Source organism: Oncorhynchus keta, chromosome 35 (genome assembly GCF_023373465.1).
Source record: "Oncorhynchus keta strain PuntledgeMale-10-30-2019 chromosome 35, Oket_V2, whole genome shotgun sequence".
NCBI lineage: Eukaryota > Metazoa > Chordata > Actinopteri > Salmoniformes > Salmonidae > Oncorhynchus > Oncorhynchus keta.
In genome coordinates this window covers 49,815,405-49,828,825 of record NC_068455.1, presented here as the reverse complement: position 1 = coordinate 49,828,825, position 13,421 = coordinate 49,815,405, and the positions used below count along the sequence as shown (strand labels likewise).

Here is a 13,421-nt window from a genome sequence, read left to right as displayed (position 1 = left end):
AAACAGAATAGGCAGTTGAGATACAGTATATTTAGTTATTTTTTTTTTGGGGGGCAGTCCAGTTATACTGCATAGATTCCATTATATAATGGGAGTCCTGGGCAGGTGGCAGCACTAGTGTTTGCCTCAGCAGAAAAAGGCCTGATCAATGGCCTTCTCTGGCTGTCAGTCTGGCCTAATTGATGAGTGGGCCGATATCGAAGAAACTGTCCTCATTAAAAGCAGGTGGAGGATTGTGCAAGTGCTCTCTGTGGTTATGGTATGTTTTTTGGGGTTAATGTTACATAGAAAAGTCAAAGCTCTTTCTGAACTGTATTTATCTCACTCTCTCTGGGATCTACTGGAAGGTTTTAGGGTTTAGGTGTTTGGGGCATTGTGGGAAGATATAGGTAGGCCAATTCTTAATTAAAGGATACACAATTCCAACTGAGGTTCCATCTGTGAAGCCTGGACTCTAGTAAGATCATATCCAAGGAAACAAACCATTTTTTTGTCACTGAAAGATTGAGGTCAGCGTTAGCGCTTAGATGGCTTGATCTTAGACAACGTTTTTAGCAATTTGTTTTCTCGTTTTAGTAGCCCTTTTTAAATCGCTAGATAAGAGTATGAAATCTATGACACTCAGATGAAACCTACACCTGTACACTAAATGCATGTACCACCAAGGGAAATGGCATGTCCCTTACTGTGTAGCATCAAACAGTGCAGCGTTAGGCTTCTCTCTCGAAATCATTTTTTTAAGTTACTTTCTAGAGTTAGCTCAAGTGTCAGGATTAACAGCCCTGTTGAGATGAACAAATTGAAGTGAAATTAAACCCAGGACTTGACAGAACTCGGCTCTCTGCCTTGCAAGTTACTTTCCTAGACTATCTGTGTGAAGATTGGTCTAACCTCATCTAAAACACTGTCTCGTGAGTAGTAATGTAAAAGCTCTGTTGATAATGGCTGTATGCATGCGAAGGATTCCCAATCACCACACCTCAAAGACTTTATGCGCTCATCGAAGGAGATTCCAGCCATTCCGGCTCAATTACTCTAAGTTGCAAATTCGCCAACAAGAGGTGAACCAAGCTGACCACTTGCATGCCGTGATCTGCCTGAGCTACCGCTGCATTTATTACCAGGGGCAGAGCGAGGTTATTATTTATACAGCCTTCCCCTAATGTTGCCACTTGGCTGCCCTCCGAACCCCCTTCGCAATAGGAACTTGTTACATTTGCTGCCCTGTATGTAAATCAGCATGTTAATCAGATTTTCATCAAATTTGTTCCAAAATAATTTATTGGCTCGCAACACATCCTATTTCCATTAATGACTTGCAAGTGAGGGCTGTTGGTGAGAGTGGTGCTATAGCGGGGGACAGTTGGTCGATGGCTGGCCAAGGACCCTAGAGTGAAGATGGAGAACCAGTGCACACTGGCAGGAAGATGGGGCTATTCTGTAGAAGTTCTCAAGGGAGAGGAGAAAAAGATTGGAGAGGCAAGGGAATGACAGAGAGGAGGAAAGGGAAGGAGAGAAGATAAGGAGGAACATGAGGAGAGGGTGGAGTAGGAGGGAGAGGAGAGGGAAGGTGAGTAGAGGAGAGAAGATGGGAAGGGGAGAGGAGGAGAGAGGGAAGGGGAGAGGAGAGCAGAGCAGAATAGAGCATGGGGAAAGGAGAGGATGGCAGGGGAGAAAGGGAGAGGGGAGGAGAAGAAGAGTAGAGGAGGGGAGAGGACAGCAGAGCATCTGAAGCAGCGTGCCGATCTCTCTGAATGGTAATCACCAGTCCCACAGTGCTTTCTTTCCTGCCACAGAAACGCCTGCAGTCTACTCTGTGCTCAGCAGGTATGAGTAAAGGAGAGATGGATAGCAGGGTTACACAACTCATTCAGGGGGAGAGAGAATGCGTGTGACATAGGGACTGGCAGACAGCTTTTAAAAGGAGAATTCACAACATAGGTCATGGATGTCTTTATCTGCAATGAAAACCACTATCATATGAGTGATGATTGATTTGATTTGAGACCATGCTCGCTAGGGTTGAATAGCGAATACCGGTTACCGAGATTTATCGCCCAAAACCACTCCCTTTTCCAGGGATAAATAACTGCAAGAAACCGGCAAATTATAATAAATTATTTATATGAACAGCATGAAGTGAAATGGAACTGATAAATTATATGCAATGTTTAAATCTGTCTTTTCTACGGCCTTCTCTCTGCTCTCTGCATGATGAATCATCAACGCTAAGGGTGGGGACAGACAGCCCATCTCAGTATGGAGCACAGTTCACAATGCATGTAGACCTCTCATCACTGCAACTTTTTCATGTGACAGGTAGGCCTACATTTGCTCAAGCATTATAAAGGTCTGAATGTGTGTCTAATTTACACATCTCCATTTGGCTTTCGGGGGTCACCTTATTTTTTAATTGTAAAGATAAAAAACATTTTATTGCAGCTGCAGAGTTTTAAAACAGCCTATCACTCGAATATCGTTGCTTTAAATCAGTGCATGTGCGAGCACTCTCTCACATTATTTCTCTCCCTCCATCAATTCCATTCAAATTCTATCCACAATAGATAATCCTAATCAAGATGGATATATAAGCCTATAGATAGATAGATGTCCTAGCCTACCTCATTCAGGTAATACATTCTATGCAGTATTAGCCTTATATTTAGTTAATGTATGATGCATTGTGCATAATAAGCTTCTAACTTGTAGCCTCTGTCTATTGTGCAATACTTACGCACCTGTGCTCCGCTGTCCTCGCTCCTTAAAAAATGCTCCTTAGCTCTTGGAGTCCCATGCAGGAAAATCTAGACTAGACTAGAATAGCTTGCTTGCTTCACATTCTTTTTTTTTAGCATTTCTTACACCAATAGACTATTCAAAGAGGGATGCAATCTCTTGTTTGCTGAATGTTTACAGCAGCCTATAGAACTCACGGGTAGTTTGAAAGAAGAGTGAACACGCAATGGTGGTAGACTAGCAGTTATTTATTCAGAGCCATAACTATTCTATCCAATTCTAGTTCTATATTATTCATGCATGTCATTAGAATGATGAAGATAAGGATAACAAATCGTACTTCATTTAACTGTTGAAAGCGAGGTATGAATAAAGCAACACTAGAGAGAAAGCTAATAACATTAGGGGAATTATGAAAGGCCCAATTATATATCAAAAATAAAATTTGCTAGCCTCTATACTTGTAACTTTGTAGGCCGCATGTGCTGCACCAGAATCGCATGTTCTCTCCCTGCTTTTTCATGGTTTGAATTCCAGTCCATATAATACAGTAAGTAATACAGTCCACACACTCAAAAAGATTAGGCTGCTGGAGCATTCATTTATTTACCCAAGATAGCATCTACTAGGGCCTCCTGAGTGGCACAGTGCTCTAAGGCACTGCATCACAGTGCTAGCTGGGCCACTAGAGATCCTTGGCCGAGTCCAGACTCTGTCGCAGCCGGCCACGACCGGGAGACCCATGGGGCGGCGCACAATTGGCCCAGCGTCGTCCGGATTAGGGGATGGTTTGGCCGGCAGGGATGTTCTTGTCCCAATTCGCTGTGATGGGCCGGGCGCAATGCACGCTGACACGGTCGCCAGGTGTACGGTATTTCCTCTGACACATTGGTGCTACTGGCTTCCGGGTTAGCGGGCATTGAGTCAAGAAGCAGTGCGACTTGGCTGGGTTGTGTGTCGGAGGACGCACGGCTCTCGACCGTCGCCTCTTCCCAGAGTCTGTATGGGAGTTGCAGCGATGAGGCACGACTGTAACTACCAATTGGATACCATGAAATTGGGGAGAAAAAGGGGGAAAAGTTTAAAAAAACAACAACAAAGAGAGCATATACTGTAGCTAGCTACATCTATGGACTTTTATGTTTTTCTGTCCTGCGTAATGTGTTGTAGCCTATACAGTGTATTCTGAAAGTATTCAGACCCCTTGACTTTTTCCACATTTTGTTCCGTTACAGCCTTATTCTAGAATGGATCAATCTACACACAATACCCCATAATGACAAAGTGAAAACAGGTGTTTACAATTTTTTGCAAATGTATTAAAAATAAAAATTTTAGAATGACACATTTCCTGAACAAATTCAGCGATATCTGCTAACCAGACCGCTCATTAAGCGATGGTCAGACAATGGTCTTGTATTGCTAAAGAATTCAGATGGTTAGTCATTTTTTTTTATTTTCATAAGTATTCGGACCCTTTGCTATGAGACTCAAAATTGAGCTCAGGTGCATCCTGTTTCCATTAATCATCCTTTATATGTTTCTACAACTTGATTGGAGTTCACCTGTGGTAAATTCATTGATTGGACATGATTTGGAAAGGCACACACCTGTCTATATAAGATCCCACAGTTGACAGTGCATGTTAGAACATAAAATCAAACCATGAGTTTGAAGGATTGTGTCGAGGCACAAATCTTGGGAAGGGTACCAAACATTTCTGCAGCATTGAAAGTCCAAACGAACACAGTGGCCTCCATCGTTCTTAAATGGAAGACGTTTGGAACCACCAAGACTCTTCCTAGAGCTGGCCGCCCGGCCAAACTGAGCATCCGGGGGAGAAGGGCCTTGGTCAGGGAGGTGACCAAGAACCCGATGGTCACTCTGACAGAGCTCCAGAGTTCCTCTGTGGAGATGGGTGAACCTTCTAGAAGGACAACCATCTCTGCAGCACTCCACCAATTAGGCCTTTATGGCCAGATGGAAGCCACTCCTCAGTAAGAGGCATCTATGCCCGCTTGGAGTTTGCCAAAAGGCACCTAAAGACGCTCAGACCATGAGAAACAAGATTCTCTGGTTTGATGAAACCAAGAATGAACGCTTTGGCCTGAATGCCAAGCATCACATCTAGAGGAAACCTGGCACCATCCATACGAGGAAGCGTGGTGGTGGCAGCATCATGCTGTGGGGATGTTTTTCAGCAGCAGGGATTGGGAGACTAGTCAGGATTCAGGGAAAGGTGAATGGAGCAAAGTACAGAGAGATCCTGCTCCACAGCACTCAGGACCTCAGACTGGGGCGAAGGTTCACCTTCCAACAGGACAATGACCCTAAGCACACAGCCAAGACAACACAGGAGTGGCTTCAGGACAAGTCTCTGAATGTCCTTGAGTGGCCCAGCCAGTGCCCAGACTTGAACCTGATCGAACATATCTGGAGAGACCTGAAAATAGCTGTGTAGCGACGCTCCCCCTACAACCTGACAGAGCTTGAAAGGATCTGCAGAGAAGACTGGGAGAAACTCCCCAAATACAGGTGTGCCAAGCTTGTAGCATCATACCCAAGCAGACTTGAGGCTGTAATCGCTGCCAAAGGTGCTTCAACAAAGCACTGAGTAAAGAGTCTGAATAGTCATGTATACGCATGTGATATTATTATTTACGTATACATTTGCAAACATTTCTACAAAACTGTTTTTGCTTTGTCATTATGGGGTATTGTGTGTAGATTGATGAGGGGGAAAAATACACGTTTCTGACAGTCAGAAAGTTGTAAAAACACTGCACAAAATATTTGCAAGTACTGTATATCGGTCACCAGTGATTTCATCAGCTGATTTAGCGTGTTGTATCCTGCCTGCTGCTAGCAAGCTTCACTGACATAGTAAAATGACTTTACGTGACATTCAAGCACAAGGTGGTTGTCATTACTTACAAAATAAATATTGTTGAATGAAGCTGGCTGATTCACTTCATGTCTCCATCTTTAGTCACTTACTACTAATGTAGCCCTACTGTGTGAGTGAGTGACTTCACATTCATCATTCTAGCTTGATCCCGTGGTGCAGTGGTTTTCTCAAAGTCAGTGTCTTGGAGGCATTTTATTTTCATCTTGATTAATAGGGACAATATGACGCTTCACACACACTCGCCTGGGCTAATTTCTTAGGTGCTGGCCACTATGCAACTCTGGAGAGATGGCGGCAGCGTTGGACTAGTAACCGGAAGGTTGCAAGTTCAAACCCCCGAGCTGACAAGGTCGTTCTGTCGTTCTGCCCCTGAACAGGCAGTTAACCCACTGTTCCCAGGCCGTCATTGAAAATAAGAATATGTTCTTAACTGACTTGCCTGGTTAAATAAAGGTAAAAAATATATATATATATATATATATATATATATATATATATATATATATATGGACTTAGAACAAGCATATAACTCAAATGTACAAGTACATTCACTGTTTGATTGTGAAAAGTCATGTTTAAAGTAATATATGTTGTTTTTGGGAGTGTGGGAACAGCTATTTTTGTATTGGAAGTTTTTCATCCCCCTTTGTATGGATCCTCTGAGTTGACGTTTTACTTCAATTGTGGCTTTAACCTTTGAAGCTGCCTGCTCAAACATTTGAATTCAACTGAAGGCACAAATATTTTCCTGTTGTTTCAAAGTATTATATACCAAATATATAGTAAATGGAAAAGGGCCTGAGAGACTACTGGTAGATCACTTATTTACGTCATTATAAATTGGTACATTGGAAATATTTTTGCATGCTTTTAGTGTCCTGCAAATATGCATATGAACTCTTAGGTAAATGGGAAAGTGATGTTTATCGAAAACACTGTGGTAAAAAAATGTATGAGCCTCTTGTCGTGAAACATGTACCGCTGTCTTTGAGGAAAAGTGTGTGACAGTTACAATGAAGTCGGAAATCAAACAACCTCAAGTAATTTGTTCATTCACTAAAATGCAACCTCTCTCAGAGATACTGGGACTTTGTCTCTTATTTTTGCGCTCTTATTAGCCGTTCCTAATAAGTTTGTCCTGACCACATAAGCTGACCAGGAAAGTCTCTCGGACCTACAATAGTTACAGTGGGAAGAAAAAGTTTGTGAACCCTTTCGAAATACCTGGATTTCTGCATAAATTGGTCATAAAATATTATCTGATCTTCATCTAAGTCACAACAACAATAGACACAATAGACCAACTTAGACCAAACTACCAACACTACCAACACTACTTAAACTAATACCACACAAACAAGTATAATTGTTTTGTCTTTATTGAATACAGCATGTAAACATTCACAGTGCAGGTTGGAAAAAGTATGTGAACCCTTGTATGTAATTACAGGTTGACCCTCCTTTGGCAGCAATAACCTCGACCAAAAGTTTTCTGTAGTTGTGGATCAGACCTGCACAACGGTCAGGAGGCATTTTGGACCATTCCTCTTTAAACTGTTTCAGTTCCACACTATTCTTGTGGACTGACTGGGCCACTTCAGGACTGACTGGGCCACTCCAGAAGGCGTATTTTCTTCTGTTCAAGCCATTCTGTTGTTGATTTACTTCTGTATTTTGGGTTGTTGTCCTGTTGCATAATTTAACTTCTGTTGAGCTTCAATTGGCGGACAGATAGCCTTACATTCTCCTGCAAAATGTCTTGATGGACTTGGGAATTAATTTTTCCGTTGATGATCGCAAGCTGTCCAGGCTCTGGGGCAGCAAAGCAGCCCCAAACCATGATGCTCCCTCCACCATCGTTTACAGTTGGGATGAGGTTTTGATGTTGGTGTGCTGTGCCTTTTTTTCTCCACACATAATGTTGTGCGTTCCTTCCAAACAACACAGCTTTAGTTTCATCTGTCCACAGAATAATTGCTAGTATCGCTGTGGAACATCAAGGTGGTCTTTTGCGAACTTCAGACATGCAGCAATGTTTTTTTTGATAGCAGTGGCTTCTTCCATGGTGTCCTCCCATGAACACCATTCGTGTTTAGTGTTTTACATATGGTAGACTCGTCAACAGAGATTTTAGCATCTTCCAGAGATTTCGGTAAGTCTTTAGCTGACACTAGGATTCTGCGCTGTGCTCTTGCAGTCATCTTTGTAGGACGGCCACTCCAAGGGAGAGTAGCAACAGTGCTGAAATTTCTCCATATTTATAGACAATTTGTCTTACCGTGGACTGACTTTTAGAGATACTTTTGTAACCCTTTCCAGCTTTATGCAAGACGACAATTCTTTAATCTTAGGTCTTCTGAGATCTCTTTTGTTCGAGGCATGGTTCACATCAAGGCAATGCTTCCTGTGAATAGCAAACTCAAATGTTGTGAGTGTTTTTTATGGGGCAGGGCAGCTCTAACCAAAATCTCCAATCTCATCTCATTGAGTCAACTCCAAGTTAGTTGACTCCTGACACCAATTAGCTTTTGAAGAAGTCATTAGCCTAGGTGTTCACATACTTTTCCCAACCTACACTGTGAATGTTTAAATTATGTATTCAATATAGAAAATACAATCATTTGTGTTATTTGTTTAAGCACACTGATGTGATAAAATGTGATCTGATCACATTATATGTAAAATGTATGCATAAATCCAGGAAATTCCAAAGGATTCACGTACATTTTCTTGCCACTGTATAGTATACAATGACTTTATACCCAGTATTTTTTCTTGGTCTCTAAAAGGAGACGTGACTTCGGATTCCAGTTCTGACACCAATATTATGCTAGCTAGCTTTGGTGAGCTAGCTTTCGTTCAGCCATCTTTATTCAAAACTGTAACCTTTTGTGCCCCCCAGGTGGCAGCCATAATTATAAATACAATCAGTACAGTAAGGTTGGTTATTTATAGGAAAAACACGGAACCCAAATTTTTAGCATTAGTGCTGATATAGCCTATTACTCTTTCTCTCCGTAGGGCTAAAGAAGGGGCGCTTCTGGATCACGCCTGACCCGTACCACAACGACGACAACATCCAAATCGGCCGTGAGGTCAAGATCTCCTGCCAGGTAGAGGCAACGCCCCCTGAGGAGCTTCTGTTCAGTTGGCTGAAGAATGGCCGGCCGCTGCGCAGCTCGGAGCGCATGGTCATCACCCACACCGACCCCGGCACTACCAACCTGGACATCATTGACCTCAAGTTCACAGACTTTGGCACGTACACCTGCGTGGCGGCACTGAAGAACGGTGGCATCCCCGAAGTCAGCATCGACGTCAATATCTCTTCAACTACAGGTGAGCAATGGACTGTACTGTACTGTTGTGCTTCTAGTCGTTTAATAGGTTTGTGGCACAGTTGACTAAAGTAGCATATTGTAGGGCTCATCATTACAGGACGATATAGGTTACAGCAGGGCTCTCTAACCCTGTTCCTGGAGAGCAACAGTTCTCTAGGTTTTCGCTCTAACCCCAGTTGTATTTAACCTGATTCAGCTTATCTACCCGCTAATTATTACAATCATGTGTTCTAGATTAGAGTTGGAGCAAACATTTACAGGACAGTAGCTCTCCAGGAACAAGTTTGGAGAGCCCAGGGTTACAGGGATATAGAAAGTCATCAAGCTCTTTCAGTGCTTATGAAGGATGAGATGATGGGACAGCCCCTCCACAACCTACCTACCCCTCTTAGTAGGCAATACACAAAGTACATACTACAGTATGTGTGCTTTGACAGGACACGCCATGACTGAACGATGGCCAGACGTGGGAAAAACACAGACTTCCATTCATATACAATCCATAATCCTTATGTGTTGGGTTGTTTTAAAAGCATTTTCGGGCCAGATTGTTGGGATCTGTCCATTCAATCAGGCATAACTCTGTCGCTAATATGCGCATTCCTACTTCCAAACCTAATGATTATTTACAGCCTGCTAGTGTAGGGTCACCTGTGTTATTTTCTCCTAATTAGCTACTCCCTCTGTAATTTTCCTTTAGTTTGTTGGCGTATGAACTGATGCAAAAGATCTTTAGATGTTTTTCTTAAAAATAATTGATAATGAGTTAGTAATGCCGGAGCGGAAACATCAAATGTTTGATGATAAGCCCGGACATTATCCTGTTGTGGGCGGGAGGATTGGTAAATTGACAATGAAACGGAAGGAAAACTTAAAAACATCAAGGAGCTGACCATTAGGATCATTGAAGTCCATTAAAACTACTTTTGTGAGTAGCTACAACTCATAAACCCAGAAATAGATGAGCCTATTTGTGCGGGAGCCTTTGTAGGACATGCTAATGTGCATCAACCTGAAATACACACACACACACATACACATGCTTCCCTTTCTGGCACAGGTCTCCTTCAACTACTTACGTAAGTCTCAGGTGGTGTGTGTTCTTTCCTTCCCTCTCATCTAGCTGTCTTCATCGGTTCGTCAGATTCACATTTTTAAGACCTGCATTTGCCTTTGTTGTCACCTCCAGTATATTAACCAATGGAGCAGAGAAGAAGCCTCCAACATGCATTACTAAAATCCATTTGGGCTAAGCAAAGTAAAGCCTATCCAGAATGATTGGCCTGGGTTGGGATGATAGTGTTTGCCTTTGGCAGAGAACCCCCGTAGGAGAGCAGAGCTGAAAGTTCAGGGGGAGATGGCAACCCCTCAAACGCGCCAAATAAATGAGACCTGTCTGTTCATTCGTTGCCTCTCTGTTCTGTGTTCCCTTCCCTTACTCTATTACATATTTGGCGCTATTTTGTATTCATAGCTTTTTATTTCAGTGTAGCAGTGGCGGATTGGGATTGCAGTAGCAGGGGATGAAGGATGAATTGAAACAAGGATACCACAGTCATAGCACTGTTGGAGAGTGGGGGGGGGTGATGGGGTTCTCCAGAGGGTTGGTTGGTCAGAATGCACAGGGCAAAAATCTAAGGGCTTCCTGAGTCCCACTGAGTGATTTGTGATATACTGTCTACCAACCTCTAATCCTGGCTGAAGAACTATAGGGTGTTCTTGCCCACCTGATTCAGCTTTTTAAGGTCTAAGTGAATTGTTGATTATTTGAATCAAGTGTTAGTGCTGGGTTGGGATAAAACTTGGCTCTACCCCAGTAACTTTGTGTAAAGTAACATTGCGTAAACGTAACTTAAAATAGCATCACATAAAGGAACATTATGCAAAGTGACAATATGTAAAGTGACATCACATAAGGTAACATCATGGAAAGCAATGTAATGCAATGAAACATCACAAAGTAGCACCACGTAAAGTTAAGTGACGTTAAGTTTCTTTCTCGATCTCTCCCAGTCCCTCCGGAGCTGACGGTGCCGCGAGGCAAGTCCCTCATGGTGGTCCAGGAGAGTGACACAGTGGACCTGCAGTGCCTGGTGTCAGGGAAGCCCAAGCCCATCATCCTCTGGTCGAGGGCCGACAAGGAGGTGCCTATGCCCGATGGCAGCCTTCAGATAGAAAGCTACGATGGTGTGCTGCGCATTGTCAATGTCTCCCGCGAGATGACTGGAACCTACCGTTGCGCCACCAGCCAGTACAACGGCTTCAACGTGAAGCCCCGGGAAGCGCTGGTGGAGCTCACCGTGCAATGTGAGTATTCTGGATATACTGTGTTTTTACAGTACACTTCTGATAAATGCAATGGGTTTGAACCATGGTGGGTTATGTTGGTTCCATGAGCTGGATATAGGTCTCTGTAAGGAGGAGGTCAGGAGAGGTGGATGAACCGTGCAAAATTCAAAATGTAATATTTGAATTGTGACTTGCAATCTGATTGGCACTTATCAGGAGTCAACTGTACACTGCAATGCACATAAGTTTTAAGGGGTTTAAGTTAATGTGTGGGAATTTCTTATGTTGCTATCTGTATTATATTTTGTTTGATACGGCAGCGTAGCCTAGTGGTTAGAGCGTTGGACTAGTAACCGTAAGGTTGCGAGTTCAAACCCCCGAGCTGACAAGGTACAAATCTGTCGTTCTGCCCCTGAACAGGCAGTTAACCCACTGTTCCCAGGCCGTCATTGAAAATAAGAATATGTTCTTAACTGACTTGCCTGGTTAAATAAAGGTAAAATAAAAAATAAAAATACCTCATTAATTCAATACATCATTAATTTCAATTAGTAACAGCACATAATCTTGGTGCGTTACGCATTTCGCAAATCATCTCGCCTCGGCTAATTATTAAAACGTCTGGATTCAATTTCCCCAGGTTGAAAGGTTAATGGAACATAATCAATTCCTGATATACGTTCCACATTCAAAGGAAACATTTCAACACGACTTTAACTCAGTCACACCGAAAAAGTGACAGGAAAGTGTCATATCTCAGTGTTAATGACCATTAGCGGCCTACACTTAAGAGAAACGAGAGGCATTTTATAATTGCATAATCCATAACGTTTATTGACTTTATTGACTCCTACATGCGTAGGAGGAAATTATCTGGTGACATTATGGAGGAAGACACTATTAGAGGTCATAGAGCTTTGGTGGATGCATACCAAATGGAACCCAATTCCCAATGTAGTGCACTACTCTGGTCAAAAGTAGTGCACTACATAGGGTGAGAAACATCCAGTCTAATTTATAACGTCTGTGTTACTCTTAATATCGGAGCGGAGGGAAGATGGCTTCTAGAAATGCAGAGCTGCTCATCGCTCGGATCGCCGCTTCTAATTTACTAGTGTCAGGCCTCTGAAAAATCTGTGATCTGTGACCTTATATCCCTCCCACCACCACGCAAAATTACATGGACCGTGAGGTGGGTGAGGAACGATGAGCTGTAGGAAGTGTGTGTGTGTGTGTGTGTGTGTGCGTGTGCATGTGCATGCTTTCGTGGATTCATGAAGGTCTGTGTGTGTTCTGAGCGTGCCTGTGTGCATTAATGGATTCATGCGGAAGTGTGTGTGTGTGTGTGTGTGTGTGTGTGTGTGTGTGTGTGTGTGTGTGTGTCACTAGGCCACACACACTATTCCACAGAAACTCTCACTGATTCACTGGAGTGAGGGCTCCCCAGGCAGCCTGTCCTCAGAGTTGTCCTTAGTGTGGCCCCCGTTTGTGGACTGTGCAGAAACAGGCGAGAAGGAGGCTAGGGGAAAGGGAGGCTGAAGAGGAAGGAGGGCTGGGCATAGTGGGACCTAGCCAAGTACAATCAGAACTACAACAATAGGGCTCTGGTCAAAAGTAGTGAATATAGGGAATAGCGTGCTATTTGGAACACAGCCTAGCTGCAGCATTGGGATGCAGATGCCACTCTCTCTCTCTTCCCGTTCCTGCTCTCTCTGGATGAGTGCACTAAACAGTGTATTGACACAGATAAGGAGGTGTAGGACATGACAGTTGTCTGTTACTGTACGCAGTGCTATGAACACCTAGGAATTGCAGGAGCGCTGCTATAAAACAGGAGTGGCAAACAACAGTAACAACAATCTTGCAACCTTTCGGTTACTAGTCCAATGCTCTGACCACTAGGTGTACATGTGGATGTATTTCAAGGCCTACCTTCAAACTCAGTGCCTCTTTGCTTGACATCATGGGAAAATCAAAAGAAATCAGCCAAGTCATCAGAAAAATAATTGTAGACCTCCACAAGTCTGGGTCATCCTTGGGAGCAATTTCCAAATGCCTGAAGGTACCAAATGTATGCAATAGTATGCAAGTTTAAACACCATGGGACCACGCAGCCGTCATTCCGCTCAGGAAGGAGACGCGTTCTG

At 43.2% G+C, this 13,421-nt stretch overlaps 1 protein-coding gene across 1 annotated transcript in view; it reads left to right on the top strand.

Moving 5' to 3' along the window:
- The window catches only part of LOC118368593 (MAM domain-containing glycosylphosphatidylinositol anchor protein 2-like), a 227,606-nt gene that overhangs the window by 107,364 nt on the left and 106,821 nt on the right, over positions 1–13,421 (top strand). The window contains exons 7-8 of the mRNA XM_035752822.2: positions 8,666–8,983; positions 10,999–11,292. Of these exons, the coding sequence (XP_035608715.1) occupies positions 8,666–8,983; positions 10,999–11,292 (612 nt within the window). The remainder of the gene's footprint in view (positions 1–8,665; positions 8,984–10,998; positions 11,293–13,421) is intronic.